Genomic DNA, 13,962 nt, shown 5'->3' with positions numbered 1-13,962 from the left:
GAATCACATCGGTACTACCGAGTACCGATTCACGTGAGATCCGCCGGTGCCACATTTCGGTACTGTAAAAAACACATCGACGACATCAATGTTTCGTTTACCGCGAAACGAAACCTATGAAGTGTGCCGCACGTTCACACGCACAATACACGCTTACCTAGGATTTGACTTGATTCAACAACAAAGCAGTTGCTTGGGGCAATGGCAAGCCGAAAACGGTCGTGAATATTAAAGACAACCAACTTGTGTTCAGCTTTTCTCTGATTGGCCACGACCCCCCGCCCCCTTTTGCCGCGAACGCGGCAGGCAAGCGGCAGCGGTCCCAAATGAAATCCATCAGTGGAGGAAGCGGCAGCGGTCCCAAATGAAACGGAGCATAATGTATAATGTTATTTCGCGGCGTTTGTAACGTCATAACATCAGTGGAGGACGCAGGCTGCTGACTGATTATGAAATGAATGAATGAAGCGCGGAGCATAATGTATAATTGAAGCGCGGAGCATAATGTATAATGTTATTTCGTAACGTCATAACATCAGTGGAGGCTGCTGACTGAACTAGAAACTGTATGCTGTAACGTTATTATGTTATTTCGCGTTTTTAACAACCAACTACCAGATTCACTCGTCACTGTACATCACTTCTGAAGTATAAACAAACTATACTGCTGTGACGATTTTGAATATCTTAACATGTATTTACGCCCATACAATTTTTTAGATGAATGATTGTGGATATAATATAGAAAACACATCATTATGATATTGTCAGATGGCGTTGTCAGATGTGTAGAATTCACCTACTTACAATTATTTTCATATAAAATACAATGGTGAGTGAGAAATGTATCTCCAGTGATAAAACCCAGTGCTCTATGATACACAGCGTGGATGGGCTTTCAGAGGGAGAGGCATGCATGTACATAATTTCACCATAGCACCTGGGGGAGCCTCATGCGCATGCGCGGCCGCGGTCACTCTCTGCCGCGTCTGCCGCGTCTCTCTCTGTTACTGACAACACACAGCGCGGATGAGGGCGTGTGCTAGGGCGGTCACGTGGCCGTGTGGCCAATCAGAGAAACGCTGAACGAAAAGCTGAACACAAGTCTGTTGCCTTTAATATTCACGCGGCCGGGATAGATGAAGCGGCCCACAGGGGTGGCATTCCCATCGCCGTGCATGGCGGTGTGAGTGGCGCGCAGGCTGTTTGTGTTTTCCTTCAGTCATTGTGTGCTTTATTGGGGGGGGTGTCTTGGATGGGGATGTGGTAGTGATTGATGTGTGAGGTGTTCGGGGGACTGACTGTTCCGGGAGGGTTCACATGCCTTCGAGCGACATTGTACATTATGGCTATTCTTAAATCTGCACATTTACATTGTAAGTCTACTTTTATTGTCATACCTATTCTTATGTCTGAAATGTATGCAATTTTGTATTTTGTCAATTTGTGATCTGATTGTATGCCTATGTTCATTTTATACTAATTGCTGTGGTGTACTCTGGACTGTGGTCCATGTGTGAAGAGTATTATATTGATAGTTATTAATATTTATTGTTATATTGTAGAAATGTGTGCATTGAAATGTCTGTAAAGGCTCGACTACATTGAAAATGAGGGTGACCTCAATTGTAATTTCTAGAATAAATAAAGGTTGATGATTATGATGATGGGCAACCAGGTAGAGCAAGACTGTAACCAGCTCTGTGTTAACACAACACAAGGATTCAATGTCCTCTGAGGACATCACTGGTGACCATTATTCAAACTCATTAACTCCCAAACTAAAAGAATGTGTCGAACAGTTTAGAGCCTTGGGATGTGTGTGACAGTATGTGCAAAATAAATGGATGCGTTGTTCTTGGTGAAGTGACCTTCTGAGTGTCAGCCCGATCTTGCTTAAAATATGTAAATAAAGGTACATATTGTACTAGGGGTGTGGACATTTCTCGATTCTAAGATGCATCGCGATGCAGACGTGGACGATTCAGCATTGATGCAGCATCTCTTGCTAGCTTTTATGTTATTTTACAATGTACTGTAGCGCTTTGGGATTTGCTCCACAACTATAAAGCGCCCTACAAATCAAATATATTATTATTATTATTGTATTATTAAAGCTAGTGCTCTGGTCATGCATCCAGCCATCCACTCAACTCATAGAAAATACAGCATCAGGCTATTCTAAAAGTATTGATACCAATACTGATACTAATAAAAAGAGTATTGAACAGTTTTTAACAGCTGGGTATCGAGATACCTTTCTAGTATCTGTATCATGCAACACTAGTAAAGACATTTATTTTGACATTCTGATTTAAGAACTTTCTAAATAAAAGTTAATTTATCTGACTGCTTGTATTAATTGATGAAAAAGTAGCCATGTGCAGTAATATAGATTATAAAATTGAGGATGTAATATATTATTGAGATGCATCGTAGAATCAAATAGAATCGCGGATAGCTGAATCGTAATCTAATCGTGAGGCCAGTGAAGATTCACAGCTCTATATTGTACGTTATATCCATGAGTAATATATTGACGTATTTACGAAAATGTACAATGTGTACATATTACAAATAAGTAATATATTGACGTATTTACAAATAAGTACATAACTTGTACATGTTTATATTACCTATTCAATTTATTTTACTTTAAACGTTTTCAGAAAACATTTGAGTGCCCCTGCTGGGGAATGAACCCGGGACGCTCGCATGGGAGGCATGTGCCTTTACCTCAAGACTACCGAGAGACACATTTCTGATAGCCTCCCCCAACCCTAACCAAACATAATCATAGTCCTGCTGTGTTTGTATCAGGGTGGGTGGGTGGTTTACTGGCTTAATCTAGTGGTGAGCTCACTCATCTGCGATTACATTCATTGTTAGTTCGACTCCCGTCGTTTGTTTGGGACTTTCCCCGATACGAAAAGTAAATATATGACTTATAGCTATAACATAACATACATTATGTACCTTGTGGTCAATATTGGTACTTTATTTATGTTTTCTGGCGAGACTGTGTTGTGAGTGTCAAGTTTGTTAACGTCTGTTCAGGTGAATGATTTCCGCTCCAGAGGGAAGCAGCTATCGGCCACAGAGGCCATCTTTGTCACAGCCACCATGCAGTTCAGACAGACTATCAAGGCCATGTATTCTTTGCCGGTGAGTTTGTACACACATGTCCACTGTCCTCTTCCACCCTCTCTCTCTCTAACTGCATTTCTAAAGTGCTTTTCTAATATCAGGACACAAAGCCCTTTTACTGTGGAATGACAGCATACATTTCTCAGCATTGGAGACCCCAGTGGGAATCAAACCCATGATCCTGGCCAGTGTTGGTGTTATGGCTCAGAGCACCAAGCACTCTGCCCATTGAGCACACTTCTCTTCCTCACTTTGACCTTTGACCCCATCCAGAAGCCCACCATCGGCTACAAGGGTCTGATGAAGGGCTACCAGAACAAGGTGATCCACCTGGCCGGAGACAAGCAGAAAGGAGAGGTTCAGCTGGTGGTCAACCTCTTCCAGTCGGTCCTGGACGGATTCATCCGAGGAGAGATCAAGAAGGAGGAGGCTGAACCTGCTAAGGTGAGACAACAAGACATTTATAAAAGAAAAAAAGAAAAGAACCCTTCTGATTGGTTCATACAGGAAGCTAACGGTTCATGTATGCATGTGTGTTGCAGCCTGCTAAAGCTAGGAAGAAAAGACGGAAGAAAGACAAGAGTGTAAGTATTCCGTGTTGAGATGATGTGTGTCCTGTTCCATATCTTCTTTCACTGAATGTCAATGTGTCTGATTTACATGTATGACTGATTTCTGCTTCTCTGTTTACCTCCTCAGATGGAGAGTCCCATGGACCATGTGTTCAACAACTACCAGGTCAGCATCATGCAGTCATGTGACCAATGCAGCTCTTATATCTGGGGCATGGAGAAGGCCTACATGTGCAGCTGTGAGTTATACCCCCAAACATACGTGGCTTACTGGTCTACTTGCTGTTGCATTTATGTCTAAATGGTAGCCAACATTCCTTAATGCTTGTGTACACATTTGTCTGACACACGATTTGGGTTTTATAGATTGCAAAATGGTGTGCCACAAGAAGTGCCTTTCCAAAATATTCATCGACTGCTCCAACTTCTGTGCCAAAAAGGTATGTGTCTCAACGACAAACATTGTCGCATTTACAGTATGAGTGAATTGGTGGATCTGTAGTATCTGACGGGTCCTTCGTGTGTCCGTAGAGTGATGAGGAGAGCGGGGGCCAGCACTTTGGGGTGCGCGTGTGTCACCTGATCAGCGAAAAGAACCCCGTGCCCATGGTGCTGGAGATGCTGCTGGAGCACGTGGAGATGAATGGCCTCTACACCGAGGGCATTTACCGCAAATCTGGCTCGGCCAACCGCATCAAAGAGCTGCACCAGCTGCTGGAGACTGGTTAGTCCTGTCTTCATAATGCTAGCTGAATGGTTCTTTGTTTAGACTACTTTTAAAGGGGCACTAACAAAGGTTTTGATTATTTGAAGTGCGAACCGTGTAGAGTCAACCACACCATTTTCGGAAATAAGCATGTGAATTGTGAGCCTTGTAGACTCTACCATTAAGTTACATGCTTGGTCCTTGAAATTGTGTTTGTGGTTGAGTCTACACACACTCCTCGTTTAGAAGTAGAAAGCTTTATTGTCATTGCACAATACAGTACAACGAGATTGGTTCGTGCAGCACCTAAAACAACGATACCTACATACCCACTCTACCACACCACACAACACATCCACGATGTACCTATAGACCCACTACCATACATACATGTGTTTTACCCATACTCACCGACACACCACACATTCATGTACCCACTCAGACCCTCTGCTATATGCACTTATTCACAGGAACATTAAAAAGGTAAAAAGAAAAAAAAAAAAGCATTTCAAAAACATCACAGCAGAATTAACGAATACCATTTTTGCATTATTGCACATGTCCCAACATCTGTCATATTGCACATACAAGTATATATTATAGTGAGGTAGATGTAGATGTGGTGGCAATAAGGGGGGGGGGGTGATTGTTCAGTTCAGTGATGGCTCTCGGGAAGAAGCTGTTCTGCATCCTGGAGGTGGAGCTTTGAAGGCCCTGTATCGCCTCCCAGATGGCAACAGGGAGAAGAGGTTGTGAGAGGGGTGGGTTTCATCCTTCAGGATGCTGCTAGCTCTGCGGAGGCAGGGCGTTCTGAAGATGTCATCCAGTGTGGGCAGGGGGAGACCGATGATTTTTTTGGAGGTTTTTATGACTCTCTGGAGGGATTTTCTATCATTTTCTGTGCAGTTTGCGTACCATGCTGTGATGGAGTAGGTTAAAATGCTCTCGATAGAGCAGTGGTAGAAGGCTTTAAGTTTAAAATCTGAATCTTAATGACTTTATTTAAGCATCTGATTTACCATCTTCTTGAACTTGATTTACAATATCACAGGAGCATCATCTTCCACTCCTGAACACATGCGTCCACTAGTCAGGGTTTCTTCACTGATGGCATGTTAAGGTTCCATTGTCGTTGCGCTGAGGTTCCATTGTTGTCATGCTGAGGTTCCATTGTTGTCATGCTGAGGTCTCATGGTTGTCATGCTGAGGTCTCATGGTTGCTGTGTTGTTCAGATATTCATGCGGTGTGCCTGGAGGACTATCCCATCCATACGGTGACGGGTATGATGAAACAATGGCTGAGGGAGCTGCCAGACCCTATCATGACCTTCATACATTACACGGACTTCCTGCGTGCTGTGGGTAAGGATGACAAATCTCCACTTGGGGGCAGTGTTTACCAACTTGCAGGACTACCTATACAGTTGTGTACTCATGCAATTTTTTTTTTTTTTTTTTTTTTTTTTTATATAAATCATTTTAGTGTGCCACTACTGTGTGTAGTGAAAAGCAGATGTAATGGAGGGGAAGTGATGAAAAAATGAATCTGCCTAAACGATTTCATGACATTTGTTTGTTATTGATTTCTTACTGCCTTATCGTCCCCTCTGCAGAGCTGCCAGAGAAGCAGGAGCAGCTTCATGCCATATACAATATTCTGGAGGAGCTCCCTACTGCCAACTTCAACACTTTAGAGAGACTCCTCTTCCATCTAGTCCGGTACACACTCTACCTTCCATGAATATTGTTGTTTGTCAAGAGGACTACTCTTGATCTTACCTTAATATTTATGCAATCACTTGATTGACTACAGGCCTCTAAAATCATTAGTTTGTGTGCTACCAATACTTTAATGTCAAGAATGACTCCTGTTGATGTATAGTTTGATATACAAATGTTTTAGCCTAAGCCTATAGCCTACAACATCATCAGTACTGTTACACATATACAAATTGTACATCATCATCTTCACTCCACACCAATACAAATCTGTTTTTATATTATTATTATTGAGTGAGGACGACAGGGTGTATATTTGTAAATGTCTTGATCAACAGTATTGATAATGTATACATCCATGCAGGAGGCATTGTATGGGACAGTAAAGTATATCCGATGTCATCTTGTCCTAACATCTGGTTTAGTTTGCTGGTTCTCTTGCCGGGTGTCTAAAGAGGAAGCTCCTGTCCTAACTCCTTGGTTTAGTTTGCTCGTTCTCTTGCCGGGTGTCTAAAGAGGAAGCTCCTGTCCTAACTCCTTGGTTTTGTTTGCTCGTTCTCTTGCAGGGTGTCTAAAGAGGAAGCTCATAACCGCATGTCTCCTAACTCCCTGGCCATTGTGTTCGCCCCCTGTATCCTGCGCTGCCCGGACAGTGCTGACCCTCTGATGAGCATGAAGGATGTGGCCAAGACCACCACGTAAGACAGACTGTAGCTATGTCTAATATGTCTTTACCAGCAATGAACTGAGCCCCTTACATATTGAATTCATATGAAAATACAGACATAAACCAATTACCTCAACCCTTTTTGGGGAGTTCGATTAGTCTAAATTTGAGGGTATCTATTTTTAGATATGTCACTTTTATGTTCACATATACACGTGCAGCACATTATGTGACCCGGTATGTTCCTCTGTCTCTCTGTAGGTGTGTGGAGATGCTGATCAACGAGCAGATCAGGCAGTACAATGAGAAGATGGAGGAGATCGAGCAGCTGGAGTTTGTTGAGGCGCTGGCTGTCAACCAGCTCAAACTCCAGAGACGGAACACGGTAAGGAGGCCTGCTCTGGACCCGACCAGCCTGGTTCACTCTAGTATCCACTGATCTGAACCAAGTTAATACAACAAGCTATGATCCCAACCAGGGTCAAACCCATCCAAGGATGTAAATCAAATGCATTTAATGTTTTGAAAATGATTTCGTGAAAATAAAACTCCCTCTGGAATATCATTGAACCTTACAGGCTTACTTAAAAATAAATAAATAAATAAAAGCGACATTTTCAAAAATATACCGGTAATCCTCTGTATATTTGTAAACACTGAGCAATGAACTTCAGGTAACATTTATTTACCCCACATAGATATAAAACGTTTTGGAATGAAATCCTTCAATTTACTATAGTGGCCATGTGGCCCTGGTCCCACCCTCCTCATCAGGTTCCTGATTGGCTAAATCAGAAGCCACTTCAAGCCAGCTCCAGTGACAGGAAGTGCTGTTCTTCCGGTTAGATGGGTAACATGGCCAATGTTCCTTGTCTCTCTTTAGCACTACTGGCACTTACCCCTCAGGTTCTCACCTCCTTACAAAGGAGTGGTGGTATGTATCTCCTAGTAGATCCCCGTAGCAGTAGTACGTTAGTGTGATGCCATGCTGAGTCCTCGATGCATGGCATGTAGATGTTGGTGACTTGTGACCCTTCTGCTGTCATCTGCCTCTCCCTCTCCCTCTCTCTCTACCCTTGTTATCTTACTAATTGGTTGTGTACTGCATGATTCTATTAGTTGTGTTTAGGTTCTGTTTGTTATGTGAAGGCTGGATCTGTTTTCTTCTACGCCCTCTTCGTGTGACGATGCACTTGAAAGATGGTTTTGGGTTGATGTTGGAGATCCTTTTCTAGTAGCCTTGACCTTTTTTGAAAATGCAGACCCTTGAGAATTGCATGGCTTTCAAAGCATTAGTCCTTTTAGTGAGGAAAAAAAGCTTTAACTTAATATCATTTAACATATACTTATTCATAGTATTCTCATGATGCATCACGTCAACCCATGTGGTGCAATCAATGCCTTTTAATGGTAATGACCCATTATGCGATTACAATCACATGTTCCCATACTGAAAAGAGTTATAAGAAACATATAAAAGGCATATCTTTTCTGCCTTCAGAGTACTTGTTGCCCAGATGTATATGGCAGATTCTCTAAAAGGAACACGCCAACATTATGGGAAATGCGCTTACCATCTTCTCCAGAGTCAGACAAAAAGATAGATACCACGTTCCTCTCTGAGCATTCAGTAGAAAGCTATCCAGCTGCAAGCTAACCTAGCTTGGCACAAATGAATGGAAGCAGAGTGGCTAGCCTAGGAGATGGCCAAAAACACTTCTCCCAGAGTTTTAAGTTAGGCTAGCCCCTCTGTATCCGCTTCCATTCATTTGTGCTAAACTGTAGCTTGCAGCCTGATAGCTTTCTACTTAAAGGCATAGGGAGGAATTTGGTATCTATCCTCTCGTCTGTTCCTTTAAGACGACATATATATGTGATTTAGACCATATCAAAATCTATTAAGATTTGTATACATCCATATTGGCTGTTTGCCTAACAAGATGTCTGTGATGGAATACTATGAATATAATCTGCCAGTGGCCTCATACAGCATCACCAACTGGACAAGAATAAAGCTTTGGAAGTCATGTTAGCTGGAGAGGACTGTCTGTGTTGAATGGTGGAGTGTTTTTGTATTGTCGTGATGTGTTCTGCTAACCAATGTCTAGTTCTTGCATAACATTTGTGATGATAACGAAGCCCCCAGTTTGCTCAGGTTTGTTTCCTTCACAAACCAGTACTGAAGGCTTTCTATATGCTGGTTTTAAATGGGGTGGATGTTAAATGATATGTTGTTCCATTCGTGTCACCGTGCCTGTTTCACTGAAAGTGCTGCAAGAATGTGCTGTTGTTGCATGACTTGACACACACAGGCACATCGACCCCTCTCCTCTCCTCTGCCCTCTCATTCACTAACAAAGGTATTCTGAATATCAGATGTGGGTCGAAATGCTGTTGATTTCTTCTTATATATGGCCATCTTCAGATCTACTCGAGTAGTTACCTTAGCAAGGTAAACAAGCCATGAAGAGAGAGAAATTATATAGAAAATAAAATATGTATTTGGACCGTTTTAACAAAAAAGTATTTGGACCCAGTTCTGGTAGACGGGGTTACTTGTCCGTGGTGTGACGGTGTGTTTTTCTGCAGGTGCACGAGAAGACCAGTTCTGACCTGAGTGTGGTCCCTGAGAACAAGCCTCTGGACTCGGACACAGAGGCTGATAAGAACCTGATGGAGCGCATCAAGTCCATCAAACAGGAGAAGTAAGAACGGCTTCTTTGTCACAAACGGTGGTGATGTGGTTTCACTGTTCCCCCTCATCATCATCATCATTTGAATCTAGCTATTTCTTCATCCTTTACCTTCCTCTGGATTTGTTCCCTCTTTTCTCATCATCGGCTTGTCTGCCCGTATCTCTCTGACGTCCTCGTGTCCCCCTCTCCCCTCTAGAGATGAGCTGGCGTGCCGCCTGCCAGAGCTGGAGCAACCTGGCTCAGACCAGGAGAACCTGGACTCGGAGGCCTCACTGAGCTCTGAGAGTCTGTTGGATGAGCAGCAGCGTTCCTCTGCCCAGGGCTCGGAGCCAGAAGGTCAGTATTAAGGTACAGTCTGGCATTTCCTGTCTTCTACCTGTTTCACTCACCTGTGGTTTTCTGACCAGTCCCTGGCTTGGGCCCTCCCTGTCTTTTGTGGTGCAGGTCTGGACCAATGATGGTGATGGTGGCGATGCCTCTATTCTATAGTGATGCAGGTTGGAGGAACGGCGATCGTGTGCATGCGTGTGCGCGCGCGCGTGTGTGTGTGTGCATGCATGCGTGTTTGCATGGGTACATGCATGTGTATGACAAAGTAGCATGTTAATTAACTGAATTAATTGATCTTTTGGCACACCGTAGCAAACCAATGAGCAGTTTTTCATGGGAAAATGTGTTGCTACATTTTTCCTCACTGAACATGATTGTTGGGTTTTCACATGGTGGCTGCATGATCTTCCATTGATATTCATCCTTTCAGGACGGCTGTGTTTGACTGGGACTGGATCGTATTTTTCTCTCCGCTTCCTCTGACGCCGCCTCTTTCCTCCTTCTCTTCCAGGTCGAGGTTCCATTCTTCTGTGGAGATCGAGGCCAACCTGCCCTCCCAAACCTTCTGACCTGGTCCAGCGAGCTAAAGCCCCTGGTGGGCGTTTCTCTCTGCCAAACCTCAGCCCTGCTGGCTCCTCCTCCTCTGTATCTAGCTCCGCCTCTGCCACCTCTAACTCCTCCTCCAGGCTTCAGCTGGAACGTCGCAACCCAATCATCCCCAGCACAGTGAGACTGCCCCCAGGGGTCCACTCCCACCAGTCCACTCCCTCCAATGCCCTCGCCCCTCCTGGAAGTCGGACATTTAAAAGCCTGGTCAGGAGGAGGGAGCGGCCCGGTCGACGCAAAGACAGCACCCAGTCCCTGTACATCGACAACCCAGCGTTTGACACGTCGTTGCCCTTTTCCTCCTCTCCCCCCTCCTCTGCCTCCTCCTCTGTCTCCATGGTTACTACACCTACCTCTCCACACCACGGCCCCCTCCTGCAGACCTCCCCCACTAAAAGCCGGAGACGTTTTTCTGACCCAGACATCCCTTATATGGACGACTGAGTCTGACTGGGACAGGAGGCTCAGTTCCTATAGAGAAGAAGACAGCCACGGACAGGAAGAGGACAATGGACAAGGATACCTGCCACCCCAGCAGAGAAGCACCACAGAAGCCTCCATATCACAGACGGATGGCCAGGAGAGAAGGAACTAGGAACTGCAGTAGACAAACATAACTCATAGATATGAATGGATTTCAATGAACATGTCAAGATACATAGTATCCACGGTGGGGCTAACACAGGGGGGGAGACAACATGGAGGCTGTTACAGTTACTGTTGCCATGGGAACTGCTTGAGGAACTGCCCGTTTGTTTAAACTCTTAATGACCAATGACAATGAACACAACAGGACACGATGTCGCCAAGCACTTTTTCTATTATTATTAATATATTGTGGTTATTGTAGACAAAATCAAATCGGATGTTCGCCGTACATTTGAGCGACGTCACGACGGACCTGTTGGACCAGTGTTTTTGTTTTCTTTCCTCCTTTTTAAATTTTTTTTGATTTTTTTTTTTTTTTTTTTTTTTTTTTTTTTTTTTGCGAATTCAAGGAAATATCGCAGATTGTAATGGCACCTTTCCAGTCCTTAGTTCTCCTAATACGAGAGCCAAACCAGTGTGCTCAATAAAATGTTAACTAGTGCCTTGATTTTGTACTGTAAACTTTGTGTACAAAACTCATTGGTTCTTTTTACATGGTATCTTCATGGAACCGGGGTTGGGGTAAAAGGGGGGGTTTTGGGGTAACTTACTGTATTTTTTTGTATGATAATTTAGTGTCGGCCACACAGAGCCGACTCGAGACTTCGGCCGCAACAAGGACCTAAATGCTCGACTCGTGACTCATTGTTCTGCTGCCTTTATCACAACACCTGAAATGGACAACAAACCATCTTTGCCCCCTTGGACTTCCAGTAACGAACCACGTAGGACGGAGCTTCGACTGAACTGCTTTTGACTTGGCAAAGGGAAAACAGGAGCAGGCTTAGCAGCACGTGCCACTTTTTCTTTTGGACGAATACAAAAAATAAAGAAGAACGAAACCACCAGCCATTATACTAGGCCTGTGTCACCATGTCTGTAAACAAGCTCTTTTTTGAACTGTATTTCCTCTGCCAGTATGAACACGGCTTCACTCACATACTGTACTATCCACCATTCTGAAGGAATGGAAGGTGCGATGGCGTGCCCCTAATACGCAGGCCTTGTTGTAAACATGGCTTTGACCTTAAGGTCAAGGTTATTGTGTATGATAATGTAATACTAATTGTTCTTCTCTCGGACTGCTGTCGAATGCTGTTCGTCTTGTCTGGATGATGATGTATAGACGGTGACAGGGAGCGAGTGGTTGGGACTGAATGTTGTAACGGTTGCTTATTAACAGGACAATACAGTACATGATGCTTGTAACCTCTACTGTTTCCTGAGCGATTTGATTGGACACCTTCCGTTGTTATTGGTGTCGTGGCCGTTTTGATTTGACACCATCTCTTATTATTGTTACGCCAATGGATGAGTTCACTTGTAAGAAACGGTAAGTTTGTCCGAACGATCAGACCTTGGGCTGCATTGTGTTGTGTTCCTCCAGTGGCTCTGTGCCTCGTCTCCCCAAAGAATTCCCAGAAAAGTCACAATGAATTAAATCAGCCCAGTTAATTTACTTATCTGTAGTCGATTGTCTTTAACAACATCATTTTAGGAGGGGCCTCTCCTGGGGTATTTTCCACGTGTTGTTTTTGGCAATGTGTGAGACTTAACATACACGTACACTAATGATTCGTTTCCCTTTCCAGGAAGGATGCTGCTGCTCATTTTATTTTTTTTTATAAAGGATAGCATATAGTCCACTCCCCCTTAGTATTTGCTTTCTTTACTGAAACAGTTGGACGGCTTAGAGAGTGAGACACAGGACAGATGGTCCTGGTAGGATCTGATCCCAGGCCAGCAGAGGTAAATGTGGTTCCAGGGGCTGGGGATCTGAACCACAACACTGTTTAGTACTGCATTTGTTTTTTTCTATAGTGCTTTACAACTTGTGCCTCACATACTCACACCGACAGTGGAGGCAACCATGCAAGGTGCCAAGCTGCTCGCCGGGAGCAGTTAAGAGGCTCAAGGATACTTCAACACACTTCCATGAGGAGCTGGGACTGGGAACCTCCTGATTACCAAACGACCACTACCTCCTGAGCCATTGTCGCCCCCAAAAAAATCATGTGGTGATGATTTGGTCATTAAAGCATTTCCATTAGGGATCAAGTTCTGCCCCTGATCCCCATCTGAGTCATTTATTATTGAGTATCTGCTGATACACAGTCCTGATCCCATATTTATATTTTCCTAGATAATATAGCAGCACAGTGCACACTTAAAGTAGATTAAAGTTTAAAGTTGGTCAAACCTAGGTAAGGTATGCTTGGTAATTGAGTAGTTCTGCTTAAAGAAAATAATTGCCTACATCACAGGAATACATTCCTTATTTATTATTATTATTTTCTTTTTTTTTAATGATCTGAATTGTTATTTTTATTTTTTAATCTTTTTCCCCCCTCCTTTTTCCTCCGTTTTTCTCCCATCCCAATGTTAGTCGTTATGCCAATTCCCAATCCCCTTCCTGGTCGCTGCACACTTACCCCCTACGGTCGGTCTGGGAGAGTGGAGGCTATCACATGCTTCCTCCGACACATTTGTAGCCAATCAACCGCTTCTTTTCACCTGGCAGCACGGACTCTCACTGAGAGGGTGTAACGTGTGGAAGGATCACACTGCCCCCCTTAGATCCTTTCCTCGCTGAGCAGGCGCCCCGACCGAACTGTAGGAGTCGCTGTTTACAACGACCAGGACCCACCCACCCACCAGCTTTCCCACCCCTAACACTGCCAATTGTGTTAGTATGAACGACCAGCCAAGCTGGTAGCAACGCCGAGAGCTGGGCTCGAACCCAGCGTCTCCTGCGTTGGTGGCGAGCGCCTTGCCCACTACACCACCTAGCCGCCCTTTAATGATCTGAATTTGATTGGGCTTAATATACCCGCTACCGATCAATTAAAATTTGCCGTGATCGGCTCCAAT

At 44.0% G+C, this 13,962-nt stretch overlaps 1 protein-coding gene across 1 annotated transcript in view; it reads left to right on the top strand.

Moving 5' to 3' along the window:
- Positions 1 to 11,445, top strand: part of LOC311224053 (myosin IXB) — a 159,137-nt gene extending 147,692 nt beyond the window's left edge. The window contains 14 exon segments of the mRNA XM_084308861.1: positions 3,058 to 3,165; positions 3,421 to 3,591; positions 3,690 to 3,731; positions 3,847 to 3,958; positions 4,086 to 4,159; positions 4,251 to 4,443; positions 5,659 to 5,787; positions 6,039 to 6,144; positions 6,711 to 6,842; positions 7,073 to 7,196; positions 7,695 to 7,745; positions 9,401 to 9,516; positions 9,704 to 9,843; positions 10,349 to 11,445. Coding sequence (XP_084164987.1) covers positions 3,058 to 3,165; positions 3,421 to 3,591; positions 3,690 to 3,731; positions 3,847 to 3,958; positions 4,086 to 4,159; positions 4,251 to 4,443; positions 5,659 to 5,787; positions 6,039 to 6,144; positions 6,711 to 6,842; positions 7,073 to 7,196; positions 7,695 to 7,745; positions 9,401 to 9,516; positions 9,704 to 9,843; positions 10,349 to 10,887 — 2,037 coding nt within the window. The 3' untranslated portion in view covers positions 10,888 to 11,445.
- The last annotated feature ends 2,517 nt before the right edge of the window (positions 11,446 to 13,962 follow it).

This window comes from Notolepis coatsorum, assembly GCF_963971535.1.
Source record: "Notolepis coatsorum genome assembly, chromosome: 2".
NCBI lineage: Eukaryota > Metazoa > Chordata > Actinopteri > Aulopiformes > Paralepididae > Notolepis > Notolepis coatsorum.
The sequence above is the reverse complement of the archived record's forward strand: the minus strand, read 5'-3'. Positions and strand labels throughout refer to the sequence as shown.